Raw genomic sequence first — 13203 nt, 5'->3', positions numbered from 1 at the left:
GTAGTACTACTACTACTACTACTACTAATAATAATAATAATAAGTATTATTATTATTATTAATTTATTTTTTTACACAAAAAAACAACAAACTAGGGACAACATTTGTATTGCAAGGAAAGGCTTCTTTTTTCTTTTTTTTAACTGCTTTATTGAACAAATTGTAATCAAAAGCCAAACATGGCAAATACAAAACAATCATCATCACACAATCTCACATAAAGGAAAAGGGAAGAAAGAAAGTAAAAAAATAAAATCAAATAAAAATTGCCAGTGGTCTTAAACTAAGAAATATTAAAAACAACAAAATGAGAAAACAAAATCAAGGTCTTGACAGCCTTCTTATTTTTGGAAGTAGAGATGCATTGAAAATATATATCAATCTCTTTCAAAAACAGAAGAAAAAAAATAGGTTTCGACTTTGCACATTTACATTTATAAATATACAACTTAGCAAGATAAATTAACAGATTAACCAAATAATATTCTTTTTCAAATGAAGTGTCATAAAGGGACGCTTAACAGCATAATCTTCGTTGCTAAGAGGTTATAGTCGTCTACACCGGAAGTAAACGAAATCACATCCGGGTCAAAAACGTCCTTTCGCGTACACGTGAATGAAGAAAGTGCGCAAAGTAAGTTATCGTATACATTATCTATCTATTACAAACTATCCACATTACACAATTTATTTTTGCGCAATGAGTATTAGACAAGAATATAATTTGCCGCTGGTATTACCTTCTTGATGCTCGCCTGGGTCAAATCAATGTTGGACACCACTGTTTATGTGGTGTTTGCCTTGACAGTACTGTACCTTACAATTGTACAGTTACGTTGGTGAAGCATTCCTTCAACACTCAAACCACAGTACAGCAAAGTAATCGGAACGTGCAAAAAGGTTTACTCTGGTACGAGCCAAATATATTAAAAATAAATAAATAAATAATAAAATAGGGGTGTCCAAATCCGCCTCGAGGGTTACTATCCTGCTTCGTTTATAATGTTTCCCTCCTCCAACACACCTGATTCAAATGATAAGCTCACCAACAGGCTCTGCAGAAGCCTGATATTGATTGATGCGCTATTAATTTCCCTTTGGTCAACAACTTGGACTCCAACGGTTCTACTTTCAGAAATCAAAACTGATTACGGAAAAAATAAAAATAGCTAGCATTGTTGTTTCACTCATTAATTCGTTTTATTTTAGGCAGATTCCGATGAAGTGGTCTTTGTTTCTGAAAGGGTTGCACCTACAGCCAACATGACTATTGTCATTGATCAGGTAATTTTTGTAATATACAATTCATCCTAAAGTTATTCTCTAACTCAGATTTACAGTGAAATTGCATTTATTTAACGTTTGTTGTTTAGCTGTAAATAAACACAAAAGGGGCAAACTACTGTTAAATGTGGTGTTAAGCAATTATTCCTATTGCTTTTTTTTTTTTTTTTTTTTAAAGATTTTGTTTCCAAATTATGCGTACATTTTACCCTATGTGTGAATAGGGTCAAATTGACCCCAAGGAGAGGGTTAATACTCTGTTTGGTTGTGTTCCCCAATAGGTGAAGCGACTTGCTCTGCAAAGAGACATTGATCAGGAATCTTTCCCTAAGCAGCTCTCAGAGGTTTGTTGGGCACACACTTATGTGATTTGAATGGCAATCTAATACCATATTGAATCTGATCCGAATCTGATCCCCCCCCCCCAAACCTCACCCCCAGTCAAATCACAGGTGTGCTCTTCTGCAAAATTCCCCGGAGAAGATGAAAATTAAAACTGAGGCTGTGACAGATGAAAATGTTGGAAAGAAAAACAAGAAACACAAGCAAGATCAAACCTCTCCCTCAAAAATGAACAAACCAACAATTGCTGACGAGACAGTAAAGAGTGTGGAAAAGAAAAAGAATAAAGTAAAAATTGAGGAGTCTGTAATTAAAATGCAGTTGTCTTTAGAAGTAGGTGGTGAGGAGAAAGAGAAAAAGAAGAAGAAAGTGGTGAATGGTTCCGTCATAGATGGAAATGGCAAAGAAACAAAGATAAATAAAAAGCTGACTGACAGTCAAAAGGGAACGGAGAAAACGACTAATAAGAAAAAGTCAAAGAATAAAACCCCGATTGAACATCAAAATGTTAGTCGAGTTGATGAGAAAGCAGCGAAGAAAGCCAAGAAAGAAAAAAATGAAGTTGAGGACAAGAAAGTGGCGAAGAAAGCCAAGAATTACAAAAATGAAGATGGCAACGAGAAAGTGGCAAAGAAAACCAAGGAAGAAAAAAATGAAGTTCATGTTGACAAAGTGGTGAAGAAAGCCAAGAAAGAAAAAAATGAGGTTCATGATGAGAAAATGAAGAAGGACAAGAAAGAAAAAAATGAGATTCATGACGAGAAAGTGGCGAAGAAAATCAAGAAAGAAAAAGATGAGATTCATGAGAAAGTGAAGAAAGCCAAGAAAGAAAGAAATGACGTTCATGATGAGAAAGTGAAGAAAGACAAGAAAGAAAAAAATGAGATTCATGACGAGAAAGTTACAAAGAACCTCAAGAAAGAAAAAAACGATGTTCATTATATGAATGGCTCTCACCTTACAGATGACAGCGCAGTCATCAAAAAGGTGAAAAAGAAACAAGAAAAGGAAAAAAGTGAGCATAAGAAGAAAAAAATGAAAAACAAGGTGACACAAGCTAAACATGAAAATGTTGAAATGCGGGAAGAAGCCGAGAAGATGCTGAAGAAAGCCAAGAAAGGACCAAATACGATACCAGTAGTGAGTGCAGACGATAATATTAAACATAAGGTCAAGAGGAAAAAGGACATAGCGGAACAGAATGAAACTACTGTCAGAAAAAAGAAGAAAACTGCAAAACTAAAATTATCTGACAGTGAAGTGGCTACAAAAACACCAGAAGGACAAGAGGTCGGCGAGGTGAAGCTGAAGAAGAAAAGGAAGTCTTCACCACACAACACTCAAGCTGAGGATTCCATTAAAGAAGAAGCACAGAAGGAAGAAAAAAACACAAAAAGCGTTGTTGGCATAGAAGAAGGTGAGACAAAACAAAAGAAAAAAGGAGAAAAGCCCAAGAAGAGAAAGTCCTCTGAACTTGGAGAGACTGAATCTGAAAAGAACAAACAAAAAGTTAAAAAGCCAAAAAGTGAAGAAACGGAATACCAGGAACCGAGCAAGAAAAGCAGAAAGAAGGCTTCTGAAGTTAAGGAAGAGAAACTGCTTGAGGAAGAGTATCCTGACCTCATCTTAAAGAAGGAGGTGAAGAAAAAGGAGGCGAAGAAGAAGGAGGCGAAGGGGAAGGTGAAGAAGGGGGTGAAAAAGTTGAAAAAGGAGGCGAAGGAGGAGGTGAAAAAGAAGGTGAAAAAGGAGTTGAAGAGAAAGGAGGTGAAGAAGAAGAACAAGGCAATTAAAGATGAGTTTGACAACCAGGTGGTGAGTGTATCATTGTTTGATATTGTTGACTATTGTACATGCTTGGTTAAACTTTTTGGCCGTTATGTTTCAGGATGCTCTCGAAGCAGACGTGGTCTTCTTGTCAGAAAAGACTGGAAACACTGATGAGGTCAACATCAACCAGGTGAATATCAAGCATGACATAGCTTTGTTTTGTTTTGCTTTCTCACATTCCCTAAAAGGGTTACTTGACTTATTTAGCCATTTCCAGCAGTAAGGAGTTCATATTTTTTCTATAATTAATTTGATAAATTCATTATTGTTCACGTACAATTAATATCTTAAAAAACATTTTTTTGCAAAAGTCACATGACCACACCCAGAAAATGGGTGAACCGTGATTGGTCGTTACCTGAGATCTGAGCTACTGTGATGTTATTTTCAGTCGACAGCAAGTGACATAATGTGTTTTTAAAGTTATGTTTAATTTTATAGCGCTTTCAAACAGCTGTAGGTCTCACAAAGCTCTTTACAGAAATGCACAACATAACATAACATATTAACAATTATACGATCATAACAAACCAACAAATCTTTGTTCCCCTTCCGACATATGTTTTGATTTTTGAAGCGGCTATAGATGAGAAAGAGAAGAGGTTCCGTCTCCTTTCAACAGTTGATCAGGCTAAGCTAGACTAAGCTAGAAAGTAAGCAAGCAGCTGCAGCATCCATTGAGTAACAAAAATACAGAAAGAATAGTTCAATTCTCCTCTCCCATTACATTCGTTTCACTTCCACCTAAGCTAATTTCACTCCACATCGCACATGAAGAACCAGCGGTCAACTCCACCCGTCATCCATCCAGCGTACCAACGTCAACTGTCCATCTGTGTCGACATCTCTGCTGAGAAAGAAACAGGGCTGTGATGACTCCTGCAAAAAAACACAAGTGGCCGTCTAGTGGGGAGTCAGATAGCACCAAGCGATTAAAGGGGGAACCCCTTGAACATTTCTTGATAATAATTAATATATTACATTTGTGGAATATGAATTATGAAGCAAAGTCGAGCCGTTTTCATCCATCTCAGGGGGCGGCCATTTTGCTACTTGCTATCGCCTGAAGATGACATCACAGTTGCTCAGGCAACAACCAATCACAGCTCATCTGTTTTCTGAAGCTGAGCTGTGATTGGTTGTCACCTGAGATCTGAGCAAATGTGATGGATTTTGCTGCTTAGCTCATATTCCACTAACGCAATATTAATCAGAATACCGTATTTAGACTACTTGGGCTGCATAAAGCATATTGGCGTTTATTTATTTTTTAATTATGTTATCAAATTACAGACAAAACTATTAACTTTTTATTGATGAAAATTGCTAAATGATTTAAAATGAGTCAAGTATCCCTTTAATTACTCTGTTACTATACATTGCTGGCATAAATACTGTAAATTAACAAATATATATGTAACTAATAAGTATAATTTAGACAAAAAGAATAATTTCCCATACTATGACCTGATTGTGGTGCAACTGTGATTTTTTTGTTTTGTTTTGCTGATTCTGTTTCCATGTTCCATCCTTTCCATGTTTGTTAATATAGTATTTCACTCTGTCACAGGAAAGACGACAGGCTTTGCAGATAGAGGTCGACGAGGCCTCCCGTCCCCAAAAAGTTAGTCATTCTTTTTTTCTTTGTAATTTAAAGTGCTATGAGGGCCATGTCATTCAAAGTGCACAACAGTGATATGAAAGATTAAACAAACAAACAAAAAACAACTTTGTCAAATATCATTTTGCAGTAGTAGCCAAATTATACACTCAATTCTGCAGTTAAAGTAAAAGCAACTCTCGATGTTCTGCATCAATTGTGCAAAAGTGCATTAATTTTTGTTGCTTTCCAATTGTTGCCCAAATCTCATCACAGGGATTTGGTCAGTGGAGCACCGCCCAGTTTGAAAGCTCTCAGCAGCAGCAGAAGTTCCTCAAGTTGATGGGCGGCTTCAAGAATGGCTTCCAGCCAACTGCTGCTGCAAACACACCAAAGCCAAACATGGCACTCGGCAAGGACGCACAGGAGCAGCTACAGCAAGGACTCATGGGAGAATTTGAGCGTGCCCACTCGCGCCGAATAGACTTTAACGGCAGAGGCGCAGGACTTGGGTTTAGTGAAGCATCAAAAAAGAAGTTTGCTATTGACGTCAACTCATGTCGATCTGTCCGGTTTGATGACTGAGCATAATTTTGCAGGTCTTAAAAGGAACCCCGGCTGCCATGACACGTTTGCTCTATATTATTTATTTGGTTGTTACTAACATAACTATGAGATTCATTTTTGAAAAATCATTTCCAGTTTAATACATTTTGTAGAAACTTTTAGACATACGCCGCCATTGTTATTTACGTCGCAACGCATTCCGTGCGTAGTGACGTAGAATGGCGGTGGTCTCTGCCGAGCAATGTGAAACACCAATCAAGAAAGCAAGGTAAACCTCGTTGCGTTCCAAAATACTTGCCATCGGGAGAGTCACTTCACGCTCCCCCACGCTTGCTCTCGTCATTCAACAGACGCGTTCTGATCGTCCCTTTAGGAACGAAACGGATGCTTACCTTGCTTTCTTGATAGAAGTTTCACATTGCTCGGCAGAGAACCATCGCCATTCTACATCATTACGTACGGAATGCGTTGCGACGTAAATAATGTACGTCTAAATAAAGTTTCTACAAAATTTATTAAACTGGAAATTATTTTTGAAAAATGAATATCATAGTTATGTTAGTAACAACCAAATAAATAATATAGAGCAAACTTATGACAGCCGGGGTTCCTTTTAAGAACGGAAATTGGAAACATAATGGCCCTATTTTTCAAAAGATTTTAATATTCTACTGTCAGCTAATTTTAAACTGCAAACTCTTAACTTTAATATTGTTTTAAATGCATTTTTTTTCCCGGTTACATCAAGCTCTTTACATTGATTGAGTTCCTGTAAATAAACAATTGCTACACAAATGTTCGTTGTATAAGACGCTTGAAAAATGAAGAAAAAATAAATTTCCTCCAACTGTGAAAGTACAATCAAAAAGTATTGAAAATGCAAATCTTAGGATAACATTTTATTTCATTCTTGTGGCCATCTGCAGTAAGCTAAAACTGAAGTGTTCATTTAAAAAAAACAAAAAAAACATTGCTAACTCTGAAATTGACACAAAATGGAATTGCGTGTGGTGGGGAAAATGAGCACCAAAAAATGAAAACTGAAACGTGCAATGGGCCGTTTTTAAACTACAACCTCATTAAGCTGCACCTGAATGCAGTTCAGACTGCAAGATGACCTTTGAGGTCTGACGTTCGTCAACTTAACTGCTAGGAAAAAGAGCCGTGTGATTACATTGTGTCCATTCAATATCGCAGTTGGCTCGAATGTTGCATCAGCATTTCCTAGCTGATAGTCTGACCAAATGTGCAGAAAATAACCCAAACTATTAGCCAAAGCAAAATTTAAAAAGTGTCCAAAGCACGCCATCCAGTCTCAAAATATCTTAACAAGTTGGGAGGCTCCTGAGTCACCCGTGGATGGGGAGTGGGAAGCTGTGTGTTCCTTGTGGAGGAAATCAAATCTCCGGTTTGTCACGCCTGCAGATACTCTGGTTGGACCCTTGCCACTTTGCGAAACTCTTTGGCATGCGTCAGTGGACACTGCATCTCGCACCAGCTGATTGGAACCATTTGTGCACCTGGTTTACATGGACACATGACAAGTGTGAGTCAATTAGACAAGTCAATGCTAGACTCAATACAGTAGCCACATAGTTTGACTTGAAAGTATTCAAGCATGTTTACAGCATTTACAAGCCATTTTAGTTGAACACAGAGCTGATATACTTGCAGGAAGTTGTGACTTGTTGTGCGAATGTCTATCATTATACATCAGTGGCATAGATACAGTAACTTACAAAAGATACATGATTTGGAGTAAATCAATATTTTACTGGCTATTTTTTTTTGGCACGTTTGGCCCAGTACAACAGTATGATACAATGCTACACCACTGCACTACAACAAAAAATAAAATAAAATAATGGAAACAAAATTGTTAACTGGGTGTATGTGCTAGCTTTTGATCACAAAGATGCTGCAGACATGTTTCATAAGAGTTTACCTGCTTCACTGTGGGCCACCACCACCCCAAGTTCATTCTCAGCTGTGGTCAGCAGGTAGTTGGACTGCACATCACCCAGAGAAATCTGTCACAGTCCAGGTCAAGGATACGACGCTACATGGTATACACAATGTTTACCCAGAACAAGATTAACCATATTAATCTTAGTACTACTCAATCGAAAGCCACTCCTCAATTTACAGTATGTTAAAATACACTCTAAAACACAAAGGATACCACTTTTGCCAAGACAATGTCGCCAGGCCTAAAACATTTATACGTCTCCACCTACAGAGGAAATTAGGAAAACTATCAACTTACATTAAATTGTGAAATACCGGTACACAAAGCTACTCTTTTTAAACTAACCTTGTCTTTCTCTGTTGCCCGGATATCTTCTTTTCTGAGGGTTCAGAGAAGAGCAGTTTTACATTATATGATGAATGACTAGGCAGGCACTGAAAAATGATTATCCATTGAAGCACACTTTAGACGTACCTGATAGTTCCTCTGAAGCAGTCCTTCAGTGGTGTGGAGCCGACATAAAGTATGTGGACCTTGGTAAACCTGGGATTGATACTCGTTACCTGTCCAATCACAAACAATGCCATGTCAGTCTTTAATAAAGACTTGAGTACAAACTCACAAGTGATGCTTAAATGAAAATACGGAAGAAGAAATGCATATAGATAATTATCAGTGCAGTATCAGTTATACCATGGTATACAGATTATACCTTACAAGTGACAATTGCGCCAACATCTGGCAGTAGTTGGGCTTCCGTTTCTCTCACAACTGAGATGACTGGTAACTAGAAAAAAAGACAAAAAACAAATTGCATGTAGAAATACTTCACCTGTTACATTCTTGTTAAATAGCCTTAAGACGTGTCACTCCAGTAACACATTCCCACGCGTCTGAATGCCTCAACAGCTTCGTCTGACTGCACACGACCCATCCCGCCCCTCACCTCCTCGCCTTCATTCTTCTTGAGTACGTAGCCTGCTAGTGATGAGTAAATGTAGCCATGCCGCAGGTATACACCTGTTCCAGGAGTACAGTCTTCGACACTGCAAAGTTTATCACCTGCACACAAACAGATAACATGAGATCATGAAAGCGTAAAAATGGTACAATATACATGTATAAGGTTAACTTAACTGACACCTTGATACAATCATGTAGCTAATTGAGGGTACCAAAACGGTAGAAACAGCTCTCAGTATGATGGAGTGCAATTCTATACTAATACAAAATACAATTAACATACACAAAATTCAGTGGCAGCTGTGCATTTGGTATCCGGGGCTTAAGTGGAGATTTAGACAATTTAATCCACTCATAATCGCAATTACAGAAACAATCACTACTGTACAAAAACGGAACATAACAGCATATCGAGAAAGGAATGCTGTTATCCTGCCTCGGGCGATGGGCAGGGCTGCTGCTGATGATGAACCCTGCCATGGAAAGTAAAAGTCAACAATCCACACCCGAAGAATTAAGACTGAATTACTCCCTTGTGTAACGTAAAATAACGTAACAATGTAGTACACGTAAATACTTACAAATATTGATTTCTATAAACGCAATCTGCCCACGCGTGGTAGCTAGCATGGGTTACCCCTTCAAGCGATGGATTGAGGGTTTCCAAGAAATAGTACTTTTAACAAATATAGTTTGTAGGAGATTCCAGACTAATGAAGCTATCGCAAATATTTCCGCACACAGTTACCCTGTTAAACTTTGAGCAACACAAGCTAACGTCAACAAACATAAGAAACTCACCAGGAACACACAGCTTCATGGGTGACATGTTTGCGAGAAGAACTACTCGCGAGGGGATTGGTTGTGACGAAAGGTTGAGGTTGATCCTGATTGGTCGGTTATACCCGGAAGAGGATTATACAGACAAACAACTACTAGTAGAGAGATTCTTGATTTCTTGAAGACGAACAGACGCAGTTGCCATCTTGAACCGGGAGTCCCGATGTTTGGCTTCACTAGACATAACTCGTCTAATCCTTTACTTATTTTGACACGGAATGGTTTGTTAGAACATCAGGCATGCAGTTATGATACCAGACACGTAGGTTATTTTATAATCTAACTGGTGTTTGTTTTCCAACTTACTATTATTTTTTTGTAAATCTCTGACGTGTTTGAAATGATAACTTGTACAACACTACAAGAAAATAAATTACAACGTCCCATCGTTGGTCATCTATTTTTAGAACAGGCCGATTAGCTACTCATGTGGTCCTTGGGAACTACCTGGTCTCTCAGGGCATCATGTAGGTTGCCCTGATCTATACAAATTTGGCGATTATGAAACATTTACAATTTACAATAACTATTTTACAGGACAGTTATTGGTACGTTTAATGCTCAATGATCAATTATGTCAGTTGTCAGGAAATTTCTAGAAACAGTGGAAATAAAGGGAAAAGTTAGGTGTCCTTTGAGGCATTTCTCACCAGGGAAAATAATATTTTATATTAAAAATAAACATCAGACGGTAGATGTAAAACCGCCACTTGGGAGGTTATGTGATAGGGAGACAGTGGGGGGGTTCACTGAAAAAGATTTTAAGCATGTAATAGCTCATCACATTTATTAGTTTCTCAGAGTCCACAGCAAAGACAAGTGCAATGTGAATAAACGTGGTCTTTCAACAACAATGTTCCTATATTGTCAGATAACTGAACATACCACCAAGCTCCAACATGAACATTTTGGTCAGTACATACATGCATTACAATATCCATTCTCTAAAACATTTTTATGACAAAAATTAAAAAAAATATATGATTCAATTCGATCCTCTATTACTGTTAAACATGGTGCAGTGTGTGTGTGAGGTTCATGATGTTGACAACACTAACTTGCTTGTTGACTAGAATTTGTTTGTAACTGAACAGCCTAGCATTGATCTAAATACCAGCCCTATCACTGGATCGGAGTTCATTTTTTCGCTTTACCCTGAGCTGCCACAGCAGCCATGGCCTTCTGTACAGTCTCTTCATCTCCAAGAAACTGCATTGGTCCAATGGGCTTCAAATTTTTGTCTAGCTCATACACAACAGGAATACCAGTAGGAAGGTTCAGCTCCATGATGGCCTCCTCAGACATACCTGCGATATGACAATAGGCAGAGTTTACAACACAACCTAGTAGCGTCAGTTGTTATTGATCTGATCAATTTAGCTCAAGGTACAACAGCCTGACTCAACACTGTCTTTGACAAAAGTCCAAGCCGTAACGGGCCATTTGTTTCTCACCACTATAACCGCAAGAGTCAGTTCCACAGACAAAGTTATCGTTTTGACCACGTGGCAACTAGCAATAAGTTGCTCTTTCATTGCACATCCAACGCAAAAGAACAACATTGCAGAGAAGTGTAAAAAAGTGGAAAGACCAACTTATTTTTGGTAACCTTATTAATTTATAAATGTAGTTTTTTTCTGGACAAAGAACTCTTAATAAGCCTTCATACACATCCTTACCCTCAAGGTGTTTGACGATGCCACGGAGACTGTTGCCGTGGGCAGCAATCAGCACCCTCTTCCCTTCTTTGATCTGTGGAACTATCTCATCGTTCCAAAAAGGAAGAGCCCTCGCAATGGTGTCCTTCAGGCTCTCACAAGTTGGAAGCTGGTCCTCTGTCAGATCAGCATAACGTCGGTCCTATAACAAAGGAAATGCTTACATGGGGTTTATTTTAGCCGTGAGGCAGTGGCACTAATCAATATGTCAGAATAAAGTTTAACCTCAATTACACAACCTGTTTATCCATCAATTTAGGCACCTTATTTGCTATTTTCTCTAAAATCACAGGCAAAGAGGTGCCTTTTTTTTCCCAATATACCACCTTCTGAGGTAGTATGGTGGTCCAGGGGCCCAGGATGTGAGAATTCACACTTGAAAACTAGTTTCCCTACACCTTAGCGTTGAAATAAATGTTGCAAATCCACAACTTTTTCTCCAGTGGTATAAACAATGCTGTATATTTGCAGATTTCCCCAATTCTAGGAGCAGTTTTTTTTTTCATTGTATCTATTTTTGTGCTTCTACATTTTAACCATATAAAGCAATTAATTTGTCATACATTTTGCAATGAGCTTCATTCTGAAGTATTCACTATTCCCATTTCAAAATCAATTGCTGCATATGAGCTTGGAGTTAATGAATCGATGATGACATCTAGCGTTATGGCTCTCGTGAGGCTGTTTTTCAAGATTTCTGTAGTAGTAACCTTGCTTATGGTCTGATAGAAGTCATGGCCCTCATCCATGGGTGGGGGAGGGATGTCAAAAGAGCGCCTCCAAATCTTGACCTGGGCCTCTCCATGTTTTGCTGCAGTTTCAGCCTTGTTCAGACCAGTCAGACCGCCGTAGTGGCGCTCATTGAGGCGCCACGTCCTGTGCACTGGCAGCCACATCTGGTCGATGCTGTCCAGAACTAACCACAGAGTGCGGACGGCCCTCTTCAGGACAGAGGTGTAGCAAATATCAAATTCATAGCCAGCATCTGAGGTGAGATAGACACAAAGACAAGTGGACTGTAAAATTCTGTCAATTCCATTGAGCTATATCATAAATATTTTAATTTTGCGCAAAATAGTTAGCCTATATAAAAAAAATATCTATTGTCATATTCAGTAATCATCCACACATTGTTTTCTACTCTCTTATCTCGATTAGGCCCACAACCTGTTTCCACCATCCGGCCCAGTTGCATAAGCACTTGCAGGGCTCTAATCCAATGACAGGCAGAATGACCGATTAGGCCTGGTGACATGAATGTACCTTTTAAGGCTTGTCCTCCTCTCTTGGCCTCCTGTTCCCCTGTCTCGCTCAAGTCCGCGTCGAACCATCCGCAGAAGCGATTTTCCTGGTTCCAGCAGCTCTCTCCGTGACGGATCAGCACCAGTTTGTACGCTGCCATCCCTATGCCGACGTCCTCTGCGCTATATTTCCGGAAACTTCAAGTGACTCGTCTTCTTTAAATGCCGCAGTAGCGAGTACAGCTTTATGCTGGAGCGGCTGCAAGCGTGCAGACGGTTGCAGATAAGTGACAAATTTGCCTAGTGGAGTTAAGAGACCCTTTTCGGACGTGTCTGTCTGAATTTGACAGCTCTCGGTCGTCGCCAGGGTTCTCTTCGTGCTCTTCCTGTCGGCTGTGACCAATCAGAAAGCGAGATGTGCTTGTGGCGGAGTACCGAGGATGCGCACAGTCGCACGTCCGCACGATAGAATACAAACTGGTTTGCGTGTTGTAAAACAAGTAGGTTACTTCTAAAACAAAACTTGGTGGAGAAAAAAAAAAAATCGAATGTCATGTACTGTACGCTGAATATTGTCAACAAACCTGCAAGAAAACGGCTGTCACACGCGAATTATACGAATTTACATTTAATTTTTTTTCCAAAATGAATAAATAAATAAATAAATAAATAAATGTGCGACGTTTTCGGTATTTATCATGCTATAGTGAGTTATCGTGTAAAAATATGAAGGCATGTAGTGTACATTTCGTTTACTTTTTAGTACTCAGTACATAATTTCCACTGTTTTATGAACGTTTATGTATACAACATTGCAGTTTATCTATCATTTAACAAATACCATCACCAACA

At 38.7% G+C, this 13203-nt stretch overlaps 3 protein-coding genes across 5 annotated transcripts; 1 reads left to right on the top strand and 2 right to left on the bottom strand.

Moving 5' to 3' along the window:
- The first annotated feature begins 534 nt into the window (after positions 1 to 534).
- knop1 (lysine-rich nucleolar protein 1) lies at positions 535 to 6415 on the top strand. 2 transcript variants are annotated; one of them, XM_077524793.1, is made up of 7 exons: positions 535 to 634; positions 1210 to 1284; positions 1566 to 1628; positions 1726 to 3435; positions 3512 to 3583; positions 5024 to 5077; positions 5330 to 6415. In XM_077524793.1, exons 1-7 carry the CDS (start codon positions 617 to 619, stop codon positions 5636 to 5638), a joined length of 2301 nt encoding a protein of 766 aa, XP_077380919.1. In that variant the 5' UTR covers positions 535 to 616; the 3' UTR covers positions 5639 to 6415. The 2 variants fall into 2 exon arrangements, with proteins under 2 accessions (XP_077380919.1, XP_077380918.1); XM_077524792.1 differs by having other exon boundaries at positions 537 to 634; positions 1726 to 3438.
- Positions 6416 to 6506: 91 nt separating this feature from the next.
- exosc1 (exosome component 1) lies at positions 6507 to 9497 on the bottom strand. 2 transcript variants are annotated; one of them, XM_077524795.1, is made up of 8 exons: positions 9354 to 9497; positions 8536 to 8651; positions 8302 to 8376; positions 8064 to 8152; positions 7935 to 7968; positions 7803 to 7853; positions 7566 to 7650; positions 6507 to 7140 (listed from the first exon to the last, which is right to left on the bottom strand). In XM_077524795.1, exons 1-8 carry the CDS (start codon positions 9379 to 9381, stop codon positions 7034 to 7036), a joined length of 585 nt encoding a protein of 194 aa, XP_077380921.1. In that variant the 5' UTR covers positions 9382 to 9497; the 3' UTR covers positions 6507 to 7033. The 2 variants fall into 2 exon arrangements, with proteins under 2 accessions (XP_077380921.1, XP_077380920.1); XM_077524794.1 differs by lacking the exon at positions 9354 to 9497 and adding an exon at positions 9134 to 9345.
- Positions 9498 to 10162: 665 nt separating this feature from the next.
- Positions 10163 to 12816, bottom strand: LOC144020542 (phosphoglycerate mutase 1). The gene is made up of 4 exons (XM_077524127.1): positions 12374 to 12816; positions 11821 to 12095; positions 11072 to 11252; positions 10163 to 10699 (listed from the first exon to the last, which is right to left on the bottom strand). The coding sequence occupies exons 1-4, from the start codon at positions 12510 to 12512 to the stop codon at positions 10530 to 10532; spliced, it is 765 nt and encodes a 254-aa protein (XP_077380253.1). The 5' UTR covers positions 12513 to 12816; the 3' UTR covers positions 10163 to 10529.
- Positions 12817 to 13203: the final 387 nt, after the last annotated feature.

This window comes from Festucalex cinctus, chromosome 6 (genome assembly GCF_051991245.1).
Source record: "Festucalex cinctus isolate MCC-2025b chromosome 6, RoL_Fcin_1.0, whole genome shotgun sequence".
Taxonomy (NCBI): Eukaryota; Metazoa; Chordata; class Actinopteri; order Syngnathiformes; family Syngnathidae; genus Festucalex; species Festucalex cinctus.
Note: the sequence above shows the minus strand (reverse complement) of the source record. Positions and strands in the feature narration are given on the sequence as shown.